This window comes from Neoarius graeffei, chromosome 3 (assembly GCF_027579695.1).
Source record: "Neoarius graeffei isolate fNeoGra1 chromosome 3, fNeoGra1.pri, whole genome shotgun sequence".
Classification (NCBI taxonomy): domain Eukaryota; kingdom Metazoa; phylum Chordata; class Actinopteri; order Siluriformes; family Ariidae; genus Neoarius; species Neoarius graeffei.
The window spans coordinates 43,332,492-43,352,046 of NC_083571.1; the positions used below are offsets into that span (position 1 = coordinate 43,332,492).

General features: G+C 39.5%; 1 protein-coding gene across 1 annotated transcript in view; it reads left to right on the forward strand.

Moving 5' to 3' along the window:
- The window catches only part of eys (eyes shut homolog), an 877,903-nt gene that overhangs the window by 440,067 nt on the left and 418,281 nt on the right, over positions 1-19,555 (forward strand). Inside the window, 2 exon segments of the mRNA XM_060915649.1 lie at positions 12,861-12,982; positions 16,517-16,776. Coding sequence (XP_060771632.1) covers positions 12,861-12,982; positions 16,517-16,776 — 382 coding nt within the window.

Here is a 19,555-nt window from a genome sequence, read left to right on the forward strand (position 1 = left end):
ATAGTCAGCTTTATGGGAGTGTTTCATTTGTTTTACATAAACTTTTATATTTAGTACAAAATATATTTTATATAAATATCATAAATGAAGTAATTCTAATGTTTGTAAACAAATTAATTGATGAAGCTTAACCTGTGTCAGAAAATCTTTTTGTTCCACTTTCTAAGTATTTTCATAGATCACAGTTTGTTAATCATTTGTTGTTTGTATTAATTTGTAGTTTACCAATAAATGTCAACAGGCAATTGACATTGTAACCACATAAAAATCCAGGTCAAAGGTCGCATGTCATTCCTTGAACCAAAACTTTATATTTTTACATCTAAACATAAAAAATGTCTACTGATATTGTAATATGTGGTAGATATTTACAACAAACTGCAAAAAAAAATTCTGAATGGAATAGAAAAATCTGAATATTTCAAGCATTTTTCTTATGCGCTAGGAATTTAATTCTGGTCTAATTCTATTTATTGCAAAAGGATTCCAAATACTCTAAGCATTCCATTATTTTATAAATCAGAAAAAAATATATAAATCGCAGCACTTATCTTTTTTTTAAAGTACTTCATCTACTTCAACCATGTTACACAAAAGATCGATACATAACAGTTGTAAAGGTCACTTACTGTAATTCCACAGGGTGTTGATAATGGTGAACACGGGTGAAAGTGATCACTATTATCCATACCTCACGTAACTTCTCAAACACGCGTTTAGATACAAAATGGCGACTGTCAAATGAAAGAAACAAAGTAGGTTTCAACAAGGATCATGAAATATCAGTGAATGATAAATAAAAACATGTATGAGCTTTCCACCATGCTTAACTGCAATGACAGCGCCCAGGTTTTCCTCAAATTGCTGATCGTGATGATTAAAAAAAAAATCCATCCCAGGTAACAAGTTGTGTCATCAGATGACAAGGTCAAAGGGGGGGTCTTCTGGTTGATTAATTAACCAGTAATAACTGCTGTAACTAAAACTCACTTTTGTAAAGTTGTTTTTTTATTGGTAAATCTGAAAAGGTGCCGATAATTATGGACTGTCAATAATTGTAGTTGCCGCTCTAATAATAATAATAATAATAATAATAATAAGCTATTGTGCTTGCAGATTCAAGCAGTGCAAGCAGGGCCATCTATAATGGAAGAAAATTCATCCTCATTATTGTCAGGGATTGGTAGTAGAGACGGATTTAGGTGTAGAATAGGTATTTATCATGAAAGAGATTACAGGCAGACAAATCCAAATCAACAGGCATGAATCATTAATGAGGAAACAAGCAAAGGGTTGGGTGAGGCACAAAGTATCATAGGCAAGAAAGAAAGCGCAAACAAGAACCAGGAAAACCAGGAGAAATAAGCCTCGGTAAAGTGTACAAACGTCACGTAATACTTCGCCCTGCGCATGCATTTAAACAGTCTTTATATAGGTGCACAGATTGCACCTTAATCATGCGCAGGTGTGCGTCATTAACAGCACACATGCGAGGGTCTACTTGGCGCGTGCGCAGTCTGGAGCGCACCCGATAGTCCTGGTGCACGCGCCAAAGCGCACAGGTCTGACAATTATCCCCTCTTCAAAATAAGACCACCATATCAGAGTTATTTGGGGAGCTTTTCAAAGTAAAGGAGCAGACTGAGCCCTTTTCCAAAATTACTTGAGGAGGAGGTCACGTCATACAAGGCAGCAGACTGCCTTCGTATGGATTGTGATCCTTTTGTGTAGTGGAACACAAACCAGTCAAAGTTCCCCCATGTTGCAAAACATGTGTCCCTGGAACCTCTGCAAGTGAAAGAGTTTTCTCCATCACAGGGAACATTGTCAGTGTAAGCCATTCTCTTCTTGATTCAGAGAATGTGGACATGCTTATTTTTTTTACATAAGAATCTCAGCAAAAAGGACTAGATATCTCATATAGGTTACCAACTTGATGTTGCACTTTATTTTTACACTTAATATTGCTTATACAATATGTACCCTGTTTATTTAAAATAGAGAAGGCAAAGGCTACAGGTTGTCAAAGTTACAGTAAGAATAACTTTTAATTTTAATATTTTTCTTTCATTGATATCATACAATAGAGTCAGAAACCAGGCCGGCTCAGTCATGCTGCCATTTTTCTGAATGGAAAGTTTTATTTGTCCATAGGCAAAATAAAGAATTAATTTTTTAAAGTGTGCTGTTTTAATTTTTTTCCTTAAATACAAAGATAACAAAACCGCACCATTATCGTGGACCAAGAATCATGATACATACCATATCATGGGCCATTTTTATTCTAGGGCTGAGAGAATATTTTTAATTTCACCTCTCTTCTCCAAGTTGTATTTGCATACAGAGTGCTGATAGGTTCCAGGGAAATTCTGATAGGCTCTGACAATGTTCCATTGAGCTGAATGTACAATATACATGTAGTCTGCAACACAATGTACAATATACATGTAGTCTGCAAGTTTTGGTAATAATAGAAAACTGACAGGTATACTGTAATACCAAGGTTCACATGTGCAGATTGAACCACAGGGGGTGTACTGAATGATTCGATAACATACCATGTACTGCTGCATCCCTACAGATAATGGATGGATATATATATATATATATATATATATATATATATATATATATATATATATATATATATATATATATACAGTACTGTGCAAAAGCCTTAGACACCCTATTTTTTTCATACAAATTTTGTTATAGATTTCTATTTTATGACTTCTACATTATTGAGTCAGCACAAAAACCTATTAGAATTAGTAATTTGTTTTCCAGCACAAAATTAAATGATACAGGAAAAAAAAATCTGAGCAGCATATTACATAATAGACCACTTTTTAGATTAAAAAAAAACATAATGAAGGCTACTGGGTTTTGCTGCAAAATTAAGGAGAAAGTGTGACAGTAAACGTGTCCAGAAGAACTGTGCCTGGTTCTGCAAGGTGCTCAATAAAACCTACAGTTCATTTCCTTATAAATCTTCACTAATTGTACCGGAGACTACTTTTTTTTTTTTTAAGCAAAGGGTCATCTCACACCAAATATTGACTTTGTTTCATTTATTATGGCTTACTTCTGTTTATAGTATTTTTTGAAAGTTGAAACATTTCATTATTTTTTTAAGCCATTTTTGGTCCACAGCATTTTACAGTTTAAAATGTACATGCCTTTTATATGTAAATCCAACACAAACATATGTGGATTTACATATAAAAGGCATATACATTTTAAACTGTAAAATATAATTTAAAACTACAAACATTACATGAAGCATACAAAGACGGTGTAATTCATCATACACATTATCTGTAAAAACCATGCACAATGTTCACTTCATACATACTAGATTTTCATAAAAAATTTGTATGAGGAAAATGCAAAATGGGCCACTTTCAGGAATAAATCATACATGGCATATATATTTATTTATAAATCCTTATAAGGATTTATCCTTATATTTATAAGGATTTACTACTAAGACAGTGGTAAACTCTTATAAGTTCTTTACTGTTCTTTTTCGTATGGGTGTGTGTGTGTATATATATAAATCTCCTTCTCACCCTCAGCGGGGGGGTGGTATCCATGTCATCCTCAAGCTCGGGTCCTCTACCAGAGGCCTGGGAGTTTGAGGGTTCTGCGCAGTATCTTCGATGTTCCTAGTACTGCACTCTTCTGGACTGAGGCTTCAGATGTTGTTCCTGGGATTTGCTGGAGCCACTCTCCCAGTTTGGGGGTTACTGCCCCAAGTGCCCCCACTACCACAGGGACCACGCAACCCTTGACCTTCCACATCCGTTCCAGCTGCTCTTTCAACCCTTGATACTTCTCAAGTTTCTCATGTTCCTTCTTCTTGATGTTGGCGTCAGCTGGGATCGCCACATCTATCACCACCACGCTCTTCTGCTCTTTGTCCACCACCACTATGTCCGGTTGGTTAGCCAGGATCTGTTTGTCAGTCTGGAAGCTGAAGTCCCACAGAACCTTAGCCCTGTTGTTCTCAGCCACCTTCTGTGGTATGGCCCATTGGGACTTGGGTACTTCTATTCCATACTGGTTGCAGATGTTCCTGTATACTATCCCAGCCACTTGGTTGTGCCTCTCCATGTACGCTGATCCAGCTAGCATCTTACACCCTGCTACTATGTGCTGGACTGTTTCAGGGGCTTCTTTGCACAGTCTGCATCTTGGGTCTGATCTACTCTGGTAGATCCTGGCCTCTATGGCTCTTGTGCTTATGGCCTGTTCTTGTGCTGCCATGATTAGTGCCTCTGTGCTGTCTGTCAGTCCTGCATTATCCAGCCACTGGTAGGATTTCTTGATATCAGCCACTTCCTCTATCTGACGGTGGTACATGCCATGTAGGGGTTTGTCTCTCCAGGTTGTCTGTTCCTCCTCCTCCTCTGCACTCTCATCAGGGTTCTGCTGCCTGAGACATTCACTTAGCAGTTCATCCTTTGGGGCCATCTTTCTGATGTATTCTCGGATTTTCGATGTTTCATCCTGGACCGTGGTCTTGACGCTCACTAGCCCTCGGCCTCCCTCTTTCCGCTTAGTGTATAGTCTCAGGGTGCTGGACTTGGGGTGGAACCCTCCATGCATGGTGAGGAGCTTTCTAGTCTTGATATCTGTGGCTTCTATCTCCTCCTTTGGCCAGTTTATGATACCAGCGGGGTATCTGATGACTGGTAGTGCGTACATGTTGATGGCTTGGACCTTGTTCTTACCATTCAGCTGACTTTTCAGGACCTGCCTTACTCTCTGGAGGCATTTGGCTGTGGTTGACTTCCTTGTGGCCTCTTCATGGTTTCCATTAGCCTGTGGGATGCCAAGGTACTTGTAGCTGTCTTGGATATCACCTATGTTGTCCTCTGGTAGGTCAATCCCCTCAGTCCGGATCATCTTGCCTCTCTTTGAGACCATCCGGCCACACTTGTCCAATCCGAATGACATCCCTATGTCATCGCTGTAGATCCGGGTGGTGTGGATCAGCGAGTCTATTTCTCGCTCGTTCCTGGCATACAGCTTGATGTCATCCATGTAGAGCAGGTGGCTGATTGTTGCCCCACTACGGAATCGGTACCCGTAGCCGCTCTTCGTGATGATCTGACTGAGGGGGTTCAGGCCTATGCAGAACAGCAGTGGTGATAGCGCATCTCCTTGGTATATGCCGCACTTGATGTTGACTTGGGCAATGGGTTTTGAGTTGGCCTCTAGGGTTGTCTTCCACATTTCCATTGAGTTCTGGATGAAGGTCCTTAGGTTCCTGTTGATCTTATACAGTTCCAGACATTCCAGTATCCATGTGTGTGGCATTGAGTCGTAGGCTTTCTTGTAGTCAATCCAGGCAGTGCACAGGTTGGTCTGTCTCTTCTTACAGTCTCGGGCGACTGTTCTATCGACCAGTAGCTGGTGCTTGGCTCCTCTGGTGTTACTGCCAATTCCTTTCTGTGCCTCGCTCATGTATTGAGCCACATGCTTACTCATTTTTGCCGCAATGATGCCTGACAGGGCCTTCCATGTTGTGCAGAGACAGGTAATTGGCCGGTAGTTGGATGGGATGGGTCCCTTCTGGGGGTCCTTCATGATTAGGACTGTCCTGCCTTGGGTTAACCATTCTGGGTGGGTTCCATCCCTCAGCAGCTGGTTCATCTGTGCTGCTAGGCGTTCATGGAGTGCAGTTAGCTTCTTCAGCCAGTACGTATGGATCATATCGGGGCCTGGTGCTGTCCAGCTCTTCATCTTTGACACTCTTTCTTGGACGTCTGCCATTGAGATGGTTACTGGTTCTTGTTCTGGGAGGTTGCTGTGGTCAGCTCTTAGGTCCACTAACCATTGGGCATCGGTGTTGTGTGATGCCTTTCTTTCCCATATGTCTTTCCAGTATTTTTCCACCTCAGCTCTTGGTGGGTCTGACCGGTTGTTGTTCCCCTGCCACTGAGAGTACACCTTGGCTGGTTCAGTGGAGAACAGCTTGTTTATTCTCCTGGCCTCTCCCTCCTTGGTGTATCTCTTCAACCGGGTGGCCAGAGCTGTTAGTCGCTGTTTGGCAGTTTCGAGTGCCTCTGGTATGGAGAGTGAGTTGTACTTCCTGGGTGCCCCTTTATTCACCATGTTCCCTTTCTGTAGTTCAGCTAGCTGGCTAACTTCTCTCTGTGCTGCCTTTATCTTGGCCTCTAATCGTCTCTTTCATGGTGGATACTGTTTGTTATGTCCCGAGCCCACCTTGTGTCCAAGCATCTCCATGATTACTGTTGCTGTACTGTGTATCAGCTTGTTGGTCTCAGTGATGGTTCTTGTGGAGATTGTCTTCAGAGCAGCATTCACATCTACTAGTAGATCTTCTGAAGGTACTTGGCAACTCAGCTTCGGTATTCGTCGGGGGCTCCAGGTTTCCAGTTGGGTCACGATCTTCCTTCTCAGGTCAGCAGCTCTTGTGTTGAGGCTGTTAGTTGTTGGGGCTTGGTACCCAATCTCTGGTTGTGGGGATGATGACATCTCCCCGCTGACCTGTCTTCCTGGCTCCCCCTTGCCGTAGCATCGTTGTTGTATTTCATTAATCTCTAGTTGTGATAGTACAACCCCAATTCCAAAAAAGTTGGGACAAAGTACAAATTGTAAATAAAAACGGAATGCAATAATTTACAAATCTCAAAAACTGATATTGTATTCACAATAGAACATAGACAACATATCAAATGTCGAAAGTGAGACATTTTGAAATTTCATGCCAAATACTGGCTCATTTGAAATTTCATGACAGCAACACATCTCAAAAAAGTTGGGACAGGGACAATAAGAAGCTGGAAAAGCTAAAGGTACAAAAAAGGAACAGCTGGAGGACCAAATTGCAACTCATTAGGTCAATTGGCAATAGGTCATTAACATGACTGGGTATAAAAAGAGCATCTTGGAGTGGCAGCGGCTCTCAGAAGTAAAGATGGGAAGAGGATCACCAATCCCCCTAATTCTGCGCCGACAAATAGTGGAGCAATATCAGAAAGGAGTTCGACAGTGTAAAATTGCAAAGAGTTTGAACATATCATCATCTACAGTGCATAATATCATCAAAAGATTCAGAGAATCTGGAAGAATCTCTGTGCGTAAGGGTCAAGGCCAGAAAACCATACTGGGTGCTCGTGATCTTCAGGCCCTTAGACGGCACTGCATCACATACAGGCATGCTTCTGTATTGGAAATCACAAAATGGGCTCAGGAATATTTCCAGAGAACATTATCTGTGAACACAATTCACCGTGCCATCCGCCGCTGCCAGCTAAAACTCTATAGTTCAAAGAAGAAGCCGTATCTAAACATGATCCAGAAGTGCAGACGTCTTCTCTGGGCCAAGGCTCATTTAAAATGGACTGTGGCAAAGTGGAAAACTGTTCTGTGGTCAGACGAATCAAAATTTGAAGTTCTTTATGGAAATCAGGGACGCCGTGTCATTCGGACTAAAGAGGAGAAGGACGAGCCAAGTTGTTATCAGCGCTCAGTTCAGAAGCCTACATCTCTGATGGTATGGGGTTGCATTAGTGCGTGTGGCATGGGCAGCTTATACATCTGGAAAGACACCATCAATGCTGAAAGGTATATCCAGGTTCTAGAGCAACATATGCTCCCATCCAGACGACGTCTCTTTCAGGGAAGACCTTGCATTTTCCAACATGACAATGCCAAACCACATACTGCATCAATTACAGCATCATGGCTGCGTAGAAGAAGGGTCCGGGTACTGAACTGGCCAGCCTGCAGTCCAGATCTTTCACCCGTAGAAAACATTTGGCGCATCATAAAATGGAAGATACGACAAAAAAGACCTAAGACAGTTGAGCAACTAGAATCCTACATTAGACAAGAATGGGTTAACATTCCTATCCCTAAACTTGAGCAACTTGTCTCCTCAGTCCCCAGATGTTTACAGACTGTTGTAAAGAGAAAAGGGGATGTCTCACAGTGGTAAACATGGCCTTGTCCCAACTTTTTTGAGATGTGTTGTTGTCATGAAATTTAAAATCACCTAATTTTTCTCTTTAAATGATACATTTTCTCAGTTTAAACATTTGATATGTCATCTATGTTCTATTCTTAATAAAATATGAAATTTTGAAACTTCCACATCATTGCATTCTGTTTTTATTTACAATTTGTACTTTGTCCCAACTTTTTTGGAATCGGGGTTGTATATATATATATATATATATATATATATATATATATATATATATATATATATATATATATATATATATATATATATGTGTGTGTGTGTGAGTGTGCACTGTAATATTGGGTAGGACCCCACATTGCTGTAAGGGTAAGGTGCAATGTGTTTGAAGATTCTAGTCCATGTTTACATGATTGCAATAGAAATTGCTGCAGATTTATCAGCTGCACATTATTGCTTTGAATCTCCCATAATGCTACCTATAAGATGCTCTATTAGACTCAGATCTCGTGACTGAGGAGACTACTGAAGTATCCTAAATTACTTGTCAGGTTTGTGTAACCACTTTGAGAAACCTTTGCTTTGTGACATGGCACATCAGTCCAAGTCCAAGGAGCTCAGTGTGAGAAAGAGGAACATAGATTTACACAAGTCAGGAATGTCTCTTGGAGCCATTTCTAAACAACTGCAGATTCCAAGATCATTAGTTCAAATAATTTTATGTAAGTACAAGTTATTGGGAGGTATATCCACTTTGCCAAGCCACTTTGCTCGAAGAAGACCCAAAGTGTCACTGTCAGCTGAAAGGAAATTGGTTCAGATTGTCAGGAAAAACCCAGAAACTATCAAGACACAGGCCTGCCATGAACTGGAAGCTGCTGGAACACCAGTGTCACTGTATATAGTTAAGCAAGTTATACTGTACATCTCCATGAACTGAGAAGCTGCCATACAAAAAAGAAGCCCTGCTCCAAAATCAACACTTTCAAGCTTGACTAACGTTTGCAGCTGACCACACAGACAAAGCCTTCTGGAGAAAGGTTTTATGGTCAGATTGAGTTGTTTTGTTGCAGTGACTAGAGGTACAGAGGAAATCTTTACCAACTGTTAAGCATGGTGGTGATTGCAGCATGGTCTAGTGCTGTTTTGCTGCTAGTGGGAGTGGTGCATTGCCCAAAGTGGAATAATGGAGAAGGAGGACAACCTCAGAATTCTTCAGCATAACCTCAAACCATCAGAAACTTGGGCACAATTGGATGTTCCAACAGGACAATGACCCCAAACACACAAAGCTCTAAGTTGGCTGTGGAATGAATAAAGCAGGCTTGCATTAAGCTTAAAACAAGTCCTGACTTCAAACCCTATTGAAAACAAGTGGACTGTACCTAAATGTTCAGGAAACCAACAAATTTAATTTAACTCTACCAGTTCTGCCAAGAAGAATGGTCAAATATCCAGCCAGAATCCTGCCAGTAACTTGTGGCTACCAAAACTGTCTGATCAAGGTGAAACTTACTAGCTAAACAACACACCACCACCACCACCACCCCTTTATAGATATATGTTGTACAATCATTCTACCACAGAAAAAGAACAGTTCAAATAAATAATTGAAAGCCCAATATCCATGATGACCTGCATATCCGTGTCTGTAAACTCATGCTTTTGTCTAAACCGGGGAACAGGGGCACTGCGCCCTCTTACTCTCGGCGTGTGCCCCCTTACCGAAATGCCAATTGAACCCCAAGTCACACTTAGGCCATGAACTTATATGCTACTGCACAACATGCAATCTTTCTCAAAATGATCTTTTCTCCATGAAAACATCCCAACAACACCACGTGACAATGTGTCTGATCATCATAATACGTTATAATTAGTCCAAAAATATTCCAATCATAGTAGATGGTGCAAAAACTATCCGAATTGGCATTTTACAGACCGAGGCGCCATGTTGTTTAGTTGTCGCAGCTGCTCTCGCGAGATTTGACATAAGTTACATACAAGGTCAGCTGACTTGTAGAGCGAGATTTCTTGAGACTGAATGACCTTTCACCCACCGGCGCAAGAGCTTTTGATAGAAGAACTTCGCGAGTTGTTTTTGATGACACTTGGGCATTTAAAGATGTCATCCCGTGGCACGAAATGGAAAAAAACAAAGACTGTCCGGGACAGAAGAAGATGACTTCTTTTTTCTGTCACAAAGCAGATAAAGATGTTTCCGATGGCGAGTCATGAGGAATTAGTATTATGTGTAATCTGAATTTGAATTATGAGGTATTAGAATTTGAATTAAGTGTTGTTTGTGACAAAGTTTTATTTTCTTTTTCAATGTTGACAAGGGCGGCACAGTGGTGTAGTGGTTAGCGCTGTCGCCTCACAGCAAGAAGGTCCGGGTTCGAGCCCCGTGGACCGGCAAGGGCCTTTCTGTGCAGAGTTTGCATGTTCTCCCCGTGTCCGCGTGGGTTTCCTCCAGGTGCTCCGGTTTCCCCCACAGTCCAAAGACATGCAGGTTAGGTTAACTGGTGACTCTAAATTGACCGTAGGTGTGAATGTGAGTATGAATGGTTGTCTGTGTCTATGTGTCAGCCCTGTGATGACCTGGCGACTTGTCCAGGGTGTACCCCACCTCTTGCCCGTAGTCAGCTGGGATAGGCTCCAGCTTGCCTGTGACCCTGTAGAACAGGATAAAGCAGCTAGAGATAATAAGAATGAGATGTTGACAAATAAACAATTTGTTACAATTTTCCTCTCAGATAGCCTCAGAATGTCCCATTGTAGCCTCAATTTTTCAAAGGCTTCGCACGAGGGAAGGGGGGGCCCCCCCTTCTGCACCATCTCCTACCCCACCCCCATGCTCGGTCGCTTTGCTCCCTCGCCATGGTGAGCGCCCTCATACTACATTTTTCTAGAAAAACCCCTGAAACCTCTCATCACAACTGTATAATTATAGATTGTGTGTGGATGTTTATGAATTTGAGTTTAAAAAATGCTCCTCCATACTTGTTGGAGGGTTTTGCTGTAGTCAAAATAAGATTGTGTTGTATTGCTGCTGTTTCAGGAAGGGAGTCTCCTGCAGACATCAAATTTACCAGTGCATGGAATTGTGCCTCCTCCATTATGAATAAGGCCTGCAGAGCTCAAATTATGTCAGGCAGAGTTGAGCAGCACCCCACTAGTGTATTAAAGGCATGTTATTTGGGTCTCCAGCACTCTTAGCTGAGATAATTTGCCAGATCCCCAGTGACAATGTGACCCCCTTATTCATTTCATATGTAATAACAAATAAAATTATTCACATATTGGCAAGTAATGACAGCATAATGAAGGTTTATAATTCCATTTCAACTACTGCTTTTATTCCCTAAATATGCAGTTTATTTAGAATTGTCTGCAGGAGTGACATTTGAAATGTGCAATTTGTGTTTTGTGAATACATGGAAATCTTTATATAACAAGATAATTTGAAATAATAACATGCACTATATGACCAAAAGTTTTTGGCACCTGACCATCCTACCCATATGTAGTTCTTCCCCAAATCATTGCCACAAAGTTGAAAATACGCAGTTGTATGGGATGTCTTTGTTTGCTGTAGCTTTACAGTTCCCTTCACTGGAACCAAAAAGCCCAAATCTATTTCAGCTTGACAATACCCCTGTGCACAGAGCCAGATCTACGAAGACCATGGTGTGCCAAAGAAGAATATGCGTAGCCTTACCTCAACCCCACTGAACTGATGAACTAGAATCCCAGCCCTCCTTGCCCAACATCAGTGCTTGATGTCACTAATGGTCTTGTTGCTGAATAGGTGCAAATTCCCACAAACAGGTTCCAAAATATAGTAGTAAGCCTTCAAAGAAGAGTGGAGGCTATTATAACAGCAAAGGGGCCCTAAATCTAGACTGTGATGGTCAACAAGCACATATGGGTGTATTACTCTGGAAATTTTTGGTAATATAGTGTATTTTGAAATAACAAGACAATAACTCAAAATTATCTTATGTTAATGTAACAACATAGCAGGGAAACTTCAGGGAAAATAATGTGGGTTTCAGGGCTTCAGTAGAAGTCCTATATTTTCCATAATAAGATTTTTTTTTAAATATGCATACATTAATGTCTGATGTTTCATGACTAGATGTTTTTGTTTGTATTGTCTAGTATCTCACCGCTGAAGAGCACTGTTGGGAAAAGGGAGTAAGGAGGGTCACAGGAGACAAAAACAGTTTTAAGATCTGTTTTCTTAGAGTAAAGCTTGGTGAGGAATGGCAGGTTTCAACCACTAATCATCTTTGCTGATTGAATGATGCATTGTGGTTTGCCCTTCTCAAGTAATATGGTGGCATCAAATCAGACTATTGATTCTGTGATGATGATGCCTGAGGTCATGATGCTCGATGGTGAGTGGTTGAAGGAGGATATTTGCATACCAATTGCTGCATTTCACGTAAGAACTAAACTGATATTTTCTGCCTGTAGGTGGATTTAAGCAACATGACATTTATCCAAAATATATTAAATTGTTCTACTGTGTGCTCTGCACTCCCACGCGCTTCCTATAGAATCCTCTCTCCTTCCTAGTATAGTGCAGATCATTCCATTTCTTGAAGTCCAACCATTTTGTATTTGGTCTTGTAAATAGTACACATCCTGAGAAATTTAGGGCCTGCTTTGTTCAGTTCATTTCCATGCTTCATATAAAAGTCAAACACTATTTACTCTCCTTGCAAGTGCTTGGCAGCTGCACTGCGTTTATGTAGGTCAAGGCAATGTTTGGGTGAAATATGGGTAGCTCTGGTTTACACTCTGTTTCCTTTTGATACTCTTCTTTCTTTCTTTCTTTCTTTCTTTCTTTCTTTCTTTCTTTCTTTCTTTCTTTCTTTCTTTCTTTATGATTCAGAGTTACCAATGTGGCTGCAACCTGGGCTTTGAGGGCAAGTTTTGCGAGATGGAGACAAATGAGTGCGCGTCAAACCCATGCAAAAATAATAGCACTTGTACCAACCTGCTCAACGCTTACAGGTAAGTTAATCTGTGACCAGTAAAACAAGTGGTAAAAAGAGAGGAATGAGAACACAAGATCTGCTAACCTTCAAAGACTGCCTTGCTACACTAAACAGGAACAGCTCCATTCTGAAATTAATGACTGTAAATGGCTCAGAAAATGAATGACAGATGGCAGGTAAAACAAATTAATCAATCAGTGACATTCAGCAGAGAGAGGTTTGAATCTATGACTCAGTTGAAAAAGCTGTGGTTGGCGCACACACACACACACACACACACACACACACACACACACACACACACACACACACACACACACACAACAGGAAAAAGAAAAGAGGAAAAGTGTGGGGGAGTGGGAGGAAGCAAGAATGTGAAGATGGCTTACAGCCAGAGCTGTAAGCTCACTGCCACCAAGTGAAATGCACACATAGCTCTCTCTCTCTCTCTCTCTCTCTCTCCTGGTAAATATAATCCCGATTCAGTGCTTTCACCTCACGCTGTCCTACTTTCAGCTTTCTGGATTTTATTACTCCATAGTCCAGTGGTGCATTTAACCTGTTAGTCCTCTTAACTATTCACAAATCTTCTTTATGTTGGAGCAGATCTTCAATTTAATAATTTAATGTATACCTCATCACTGCTGGATTCTTAGATCACACGGTTCGATAACAGCATGACAGTAGTTTCAGCTGTATTATAGATGTATAGTAAGGCACAGAAAACAGATGGAGGTAATGTATAGGAGAAGAACTGCTTAGTTACTGTTGTAGTAACATTAGCACTGAGAAAAGTGATTCTGAAAATGAGCAATAATTTTAAGGAGAGCATATGGGTATGTATGGAGTCTGCGAGAGAGTATGCACTATATGGAAGGGAATTCCAATTTCACTTACCTGTGATGGCTTGCCTTCCATTTTTGTGTTGGGTCATAACAAAATGTTATGAATTTCACTTGATAATGATTTTTGGTAAGACTGAAATCTATTATAAATGAGTACTATATAACAGTATAGTATAACTTTGTCAGTAATGTTACTCACGGTTTAATTTTTCATGTAGCATGTATAATCAGCATGACATGGCCTGGCTCAGTAACAAGTCTGAAATCAGTATAATAGTTTTTTTTTTTCAATCATGTAACACTACCCCCTGAGGTTGTTGGGTGACTAGTGATAGACACAAATAGCCAAACACTACTTGAAATTGAATTTTAAATAAAAGTAGGAATGCATCATTCAGTATTTAAATAAATAAATAAATAAATAAATAAAACAAAACAAAACAAATGTGTTGCACTGCTGTGTATCTCATTCAGAGGGTGAAGTAGGAAAGCAAGTTTGTTGTAATGGCAGTGCACACACCTAAAGAAAATGTGTCAGCAATTCAATTTTCTGTGAAAATTCAGAGACAGAATCTAACACTTAGCAATGAGCAGGATGACTTTGTGATTATTGCTTTTGATTAGTCAATGGTCTGCACTAATTTTAATTTCATTCATATGACTCAGCTTGCATGGTCCCTTGGCAAAAAGAGTAACCATATATAGAACAGGTATTTGGGTTTGGCATGACTCATTTGGTGCTGGAAATGTTGACAACATCCATGCTGTAATGTACCATCTGCCAGGAAAGCACTGTGAGTGAAAGCTTACTTACTGATGGCAGGTCCAAGTTTCTAGGGAAGGATTACAGTAGTGGTTTCCCATTGTCTTCTACTGGATTATTTATAGAGGTTTACTCCTCTCAACCATTCACACCTATGGGCAATTTAGAGTAGCCAGTTAACCTAATTTCATGTCTTTGGACAGTGGGGGAAACCGGAGCACCCAGAGGAAACCCATGCAGAAACAGGGAGAACATGCAAACTCCACACAGAAAGGCCCCGTCGGCCACTGGGTTCAAACCCAGGACTTTCTTGCTGTGAGGCAACAGTGCTAACCACTGCACCACCGTGCCGCCCCCAGGGGTCATTAACAAGAAAAAAAAATGTTTGAGGATACACATTAAAAAAAAGTTTTAGCCAGTGAAAACATGGATTATAGGCAACTTTATCTAACAGTTTATTATTAGAAACATATTAATATTTACAAAATATAGCATTTATTTAGAAGGAAGCAAATCAATCTACAAATGAAATACAATAAATAAAGTTCAAACATAAATTGTGTTTTATAATTTTCTCATGATAAAAACGATTAGACAGCTTTGCATATATTCCATGTTTCCATTTACTAAGATCATTTTATACATTTTGTCATGTGACCTTCCACTGCTTCTCACATTCCCACAAACAAAAACTTACAAATTGAAACATTACTCACGTCATGAGGACATGTAATGTAAAGAGTTCTCATACTTAAGTGAAAATTGTACTGTTTTCACTGTTATAATATGCTCCATTATTTCCATCAGTTGCCGTTTTTATTCATTTTATACTTGATAATTAAATTTGTTACCAAATATTTTTATTATTGAATTTTGTTGATTTTTTTAGCTGCTGCAGCTCTAAACAATAATATATACAGTGGGGTCCGAAAGTCTAAGCTAGATGATTTTTTTCCCTTTTCATTTAAAACTGTAAATTAACTGGTTTTAGAATTTTGAAAATTCTAAAACAGGAAAAGGTGATGTACAACATCTCTAATATTTAATATTCAAGATGTTTGAATCAACAATTTCTAGGGCACTATTGAAATGTAAGCAAATATGTTATTGACCATGATCACTGCTTTGTACAAAAGGTCAGATTGTCTATGAGTCTTTTCCATTCCATTGAAGCATGTGTTCAGATAACACTCCGAGGGAGTTGATGTGCATAAATTGGATTATAAGGTTTTGCACAAACTTGTGGAGTCCAATGCAAGCTCAAGTACATACTGTCATTAAAGTGAAAAAAGCATACACCGAACACAAATAAACTCTGGAATTTATGTAAATGTTCTATTTTTTACTCAAGTTGTTGCTCATAAAACGATTTGCAGTGAAAAGATTTGTGTAAATGCCAAACAGAAATATTTTCACTTGTGGTCTCAAACTTTTGGACCACTAGTGAAAATGTTTCTGTTTGGCATTTACTAATATAGTAAATGCCAAAGTACTATACACTATAGTACTATATAGAAGTACTATAGTGACTACTTTGCTTCTTCTCCATATATATATAGAGAGAGAGATTAGTATAACCCCTACTGCAGTATGTAGTATTCTCTTTAAATTTGCAATGTACAGTGCTAGTTTTTGAGCCACCTTTGCAAACTGTCCTCTCTCTGATCAATTTTAATACCTAATAGGACTGTATCTGTGATTTAGAAGTACTATAGTGATTTTCAGTGTTATTTCAGCCACTACCTTGCTGCTTCTCCATTCATTCTGCACTGAATTGTGAGATTTTTATTGAGACTATTTATTTGTGTCACATTACATGCACGTATTATGGGAGATACCCAAAATAAGTATAAATCAGGCTTTAGATTGTTTAAACTTCAAACACCTATAATTATTTTAAACCATTTCAAATAGTTACCTAATGTCAGGTGCTTTCTCTCAGTTGCTCATGCCCTCGTGGCTGGACTGGCCCTGACTGTGGAGAGGAGGTAAAGGGATGTGTCTCATCTCCTTGCTTCAATGGGGCCTTGTGTGTAGAATCAGATGACCCCAGCAAGTTCTCCTGCACCTGCCCTCCCTTCTTCACCGGCTCACTCTGCACACTGCCCTACGACCCCTGTGATGTGAAGAACAACCCTTGTCTGAACAACTCCACCTGCCGATCCAGACCAGATGGCTCAGCCAAGTGCCTCTGCCCTGCAGGTGAGATACAGCAGTTTTGTCAGAATTTCTTTGAGTATGCTCAGTCACGAACAGCACAAGACACTGACCCATACAGTGTAAGTCTTCATGGCAAAACAGTTAATGTAATTTGTTCCTATTTGGCTTGTTTATTGTTCAAAGGGGGTACATTACGGCTTCATTTATTTTATTGTCAGCACGCATTATGGAACAAAGTTTCCCTGAGTACATTTTACTGCACTTTAATGATAACAAGTAGTAAGTAGCTGTTCCAACAGTATAATTAACAGGGAACAGAATTAATTTATTTTAGTGCTTTCACTAGCTTTGTAAAGAGAAAACGACAAAATACTGTTCATAGCACCATTTTACTGTACGGATTGTCTTAAAGCAACGTAAGTACCTTAACCTCCAATTAACAAGAGCTAATTGGAGGTTAAGGTGCATATGTTTGCTTTCATGGGAGCCTAGATGGAGCCTTTCTTTTCTGTCCAATACTAGTAGCATTAAATAATACAAAAATGCTCATTTAGTGTTTCCACAGTTCCTAGCCTTGCTTGTGGATTCCTTGTATATTCCCCTTCATACGTTTATGTTTAGCCTGCTGTAACAAGCCCTTCAAATTTTCTCTCTTTGTAAAGCAAAAATGCACAGTATAAATGTGCACTGGTTTGAGATTAAGAACTACATTATTAGGTGTGATTTTTATTTTTGCAGTCATTTAATGTAAACATTATTACTACCCATACACCAGTATTTGACCTACACACCTGCGATATTTTTGTTGCTTGGTGTATATTTCTGTCCCCAGCTTTGCATTTTTATTCTTTCTCTTCAGACAGAGAATAAACCCTGCCACTTCTGTCAAGACACTAGCCCTTGCTCTGCTATTAAATTATGGCTACAGGTGTCCACTGGCACAGTGCCCACTGTCTTTGATGAATATGGAGAATGAGGTGCAGCCCGGTAACTTCTCTACCGCCTGTAGCTTTTTCACACTTATACATGTGACACAAAGGTACACATTGTGTCATATCTTCTCTGCATCTACCGTGGCCCCTATGAAGAGATTAGATCTCATGCGATACAAATCTCCTGCCAATGCTATTTCCAGTTGGAAGCGAGCCCTAGTGTCCTAATAACAATGTGTGGCTGCTGCTTTTTAGAAATGTATATCAAAACAAGAAACCTTTTTACTGGGTCATTATGGGAACTGCATGTATATGTAATGCGTCTCCATGTGTGACCATTTTAAATTTTTGTTGTTTGTCTTCTGGCATATTGAGTTAAATGCAGTATTTAATACATCCATTATAATCCATTATCATATATTATACCTCCATGTTGTTTTGGCTTAAAATCTCTATAACAAAAACAATTTGTCTGCAACTTCTACTATCCTGTGGCAAACTGAGAAGTGTATAGCAAACAAAATGAGGTGGTAGGACAGAAATAGAGCCCCATGGAAAGCCATGGAAGCCAGGAGAGGATTTACCTTCTACTACTGTATATTACAGTCCTCCTCCAAAAGTATTGGAATAGCAAGACAATACTTTTGATTTTGCTATACACTGAAAACATTTGAGTTTGAGATCAAAATAATAATATACCCACCCATTTTTCAAGTTCTAAAAATATTGGAACATGTGACTGGCAAGTGGTTCTTGTTGCCCAGGTGTATTCTGCTAGATTGATTGTTTAAACAATTAATAGCTCTTAATGTGTATTCTTGTTTTCAGCATTAGCTTCAGCTGTGAAGAGTGCATTTGTTGTTAAAAAGAATAAGCCAATATTAACCACCATTTTGAAGCTGAGAAAATCAGTCACTGCACTTGGGTATAGCTAATTGGGTATAGCCAATACAACAAATTGTAATTTCATGAAAAAGAAAGAAACCACTGGTGTACTAAGAACTGAAGGGAGAAACACCTCCAAAAACAAACACCAACTGAAAGAAGCTGCAGTACAAGGTTGGAAAAGCATCACAAATGAAGAATGCAACAGTTTATTTGTCAGTGGTTTGCTGGTTTGAAGCAGTTATTGTACTTTAGCACCTACAGATTATTGTAAGCAAGTGGTATGCAGCCAAATAAATATATGTGTTAGTCTTAAAGTAGATTGAAGTAAATATCTGTTCAAATACTTCTGTTCACCTGAAAACTGAATTGGGTGGTCTGCCACCAAAAGTGCCATGTTCTAATTTGCTTAAAACGTCTAGAGGTAAATATCAGGAAATGAAAGCTGAAATTCTAATCTGTCATCTCACCAGCCACAGCCTGTTCATATGGGCAGGGACACTAAAAAAAAAAAAATCCACCCCAAAACATTAGTTTCTTTTCTTTAACAATTTTACATGTTAATACATCATAATTTACATTGTAAAAATATTGCCTAGTGCAATGAATAAAACTAATCAACAATTTTTGATCTGTGAAAGTTAAAATCATCATTTCGGTGATTCTGTCTCAATTTAGTGCATTGTGCAATATTGACACCAGACCTCAGTCATCTGCTTTTGCTGGCAGATTTATTGTAGGATCTTGTTGTCAAAGATAGGAACTGCAATAAGTGCCAATAAAGGCTTTGTGGGGCAAAAATAAGTCTGCCCTACTCCCTTACTCTGCAGTGTTTTCTTGAGTTAGTCTGCACATCTAGACTACTGAAGAAATGCCAATCACCATTGCTGCACCTGCTGTATCCAACAGTTTATTTTAAAAACCTATTTAAATGACTAGAATTACAAATATATATTAGTATTTCAGCAGCTTGACCCTGATACACCAGGCATTAACATTACTCA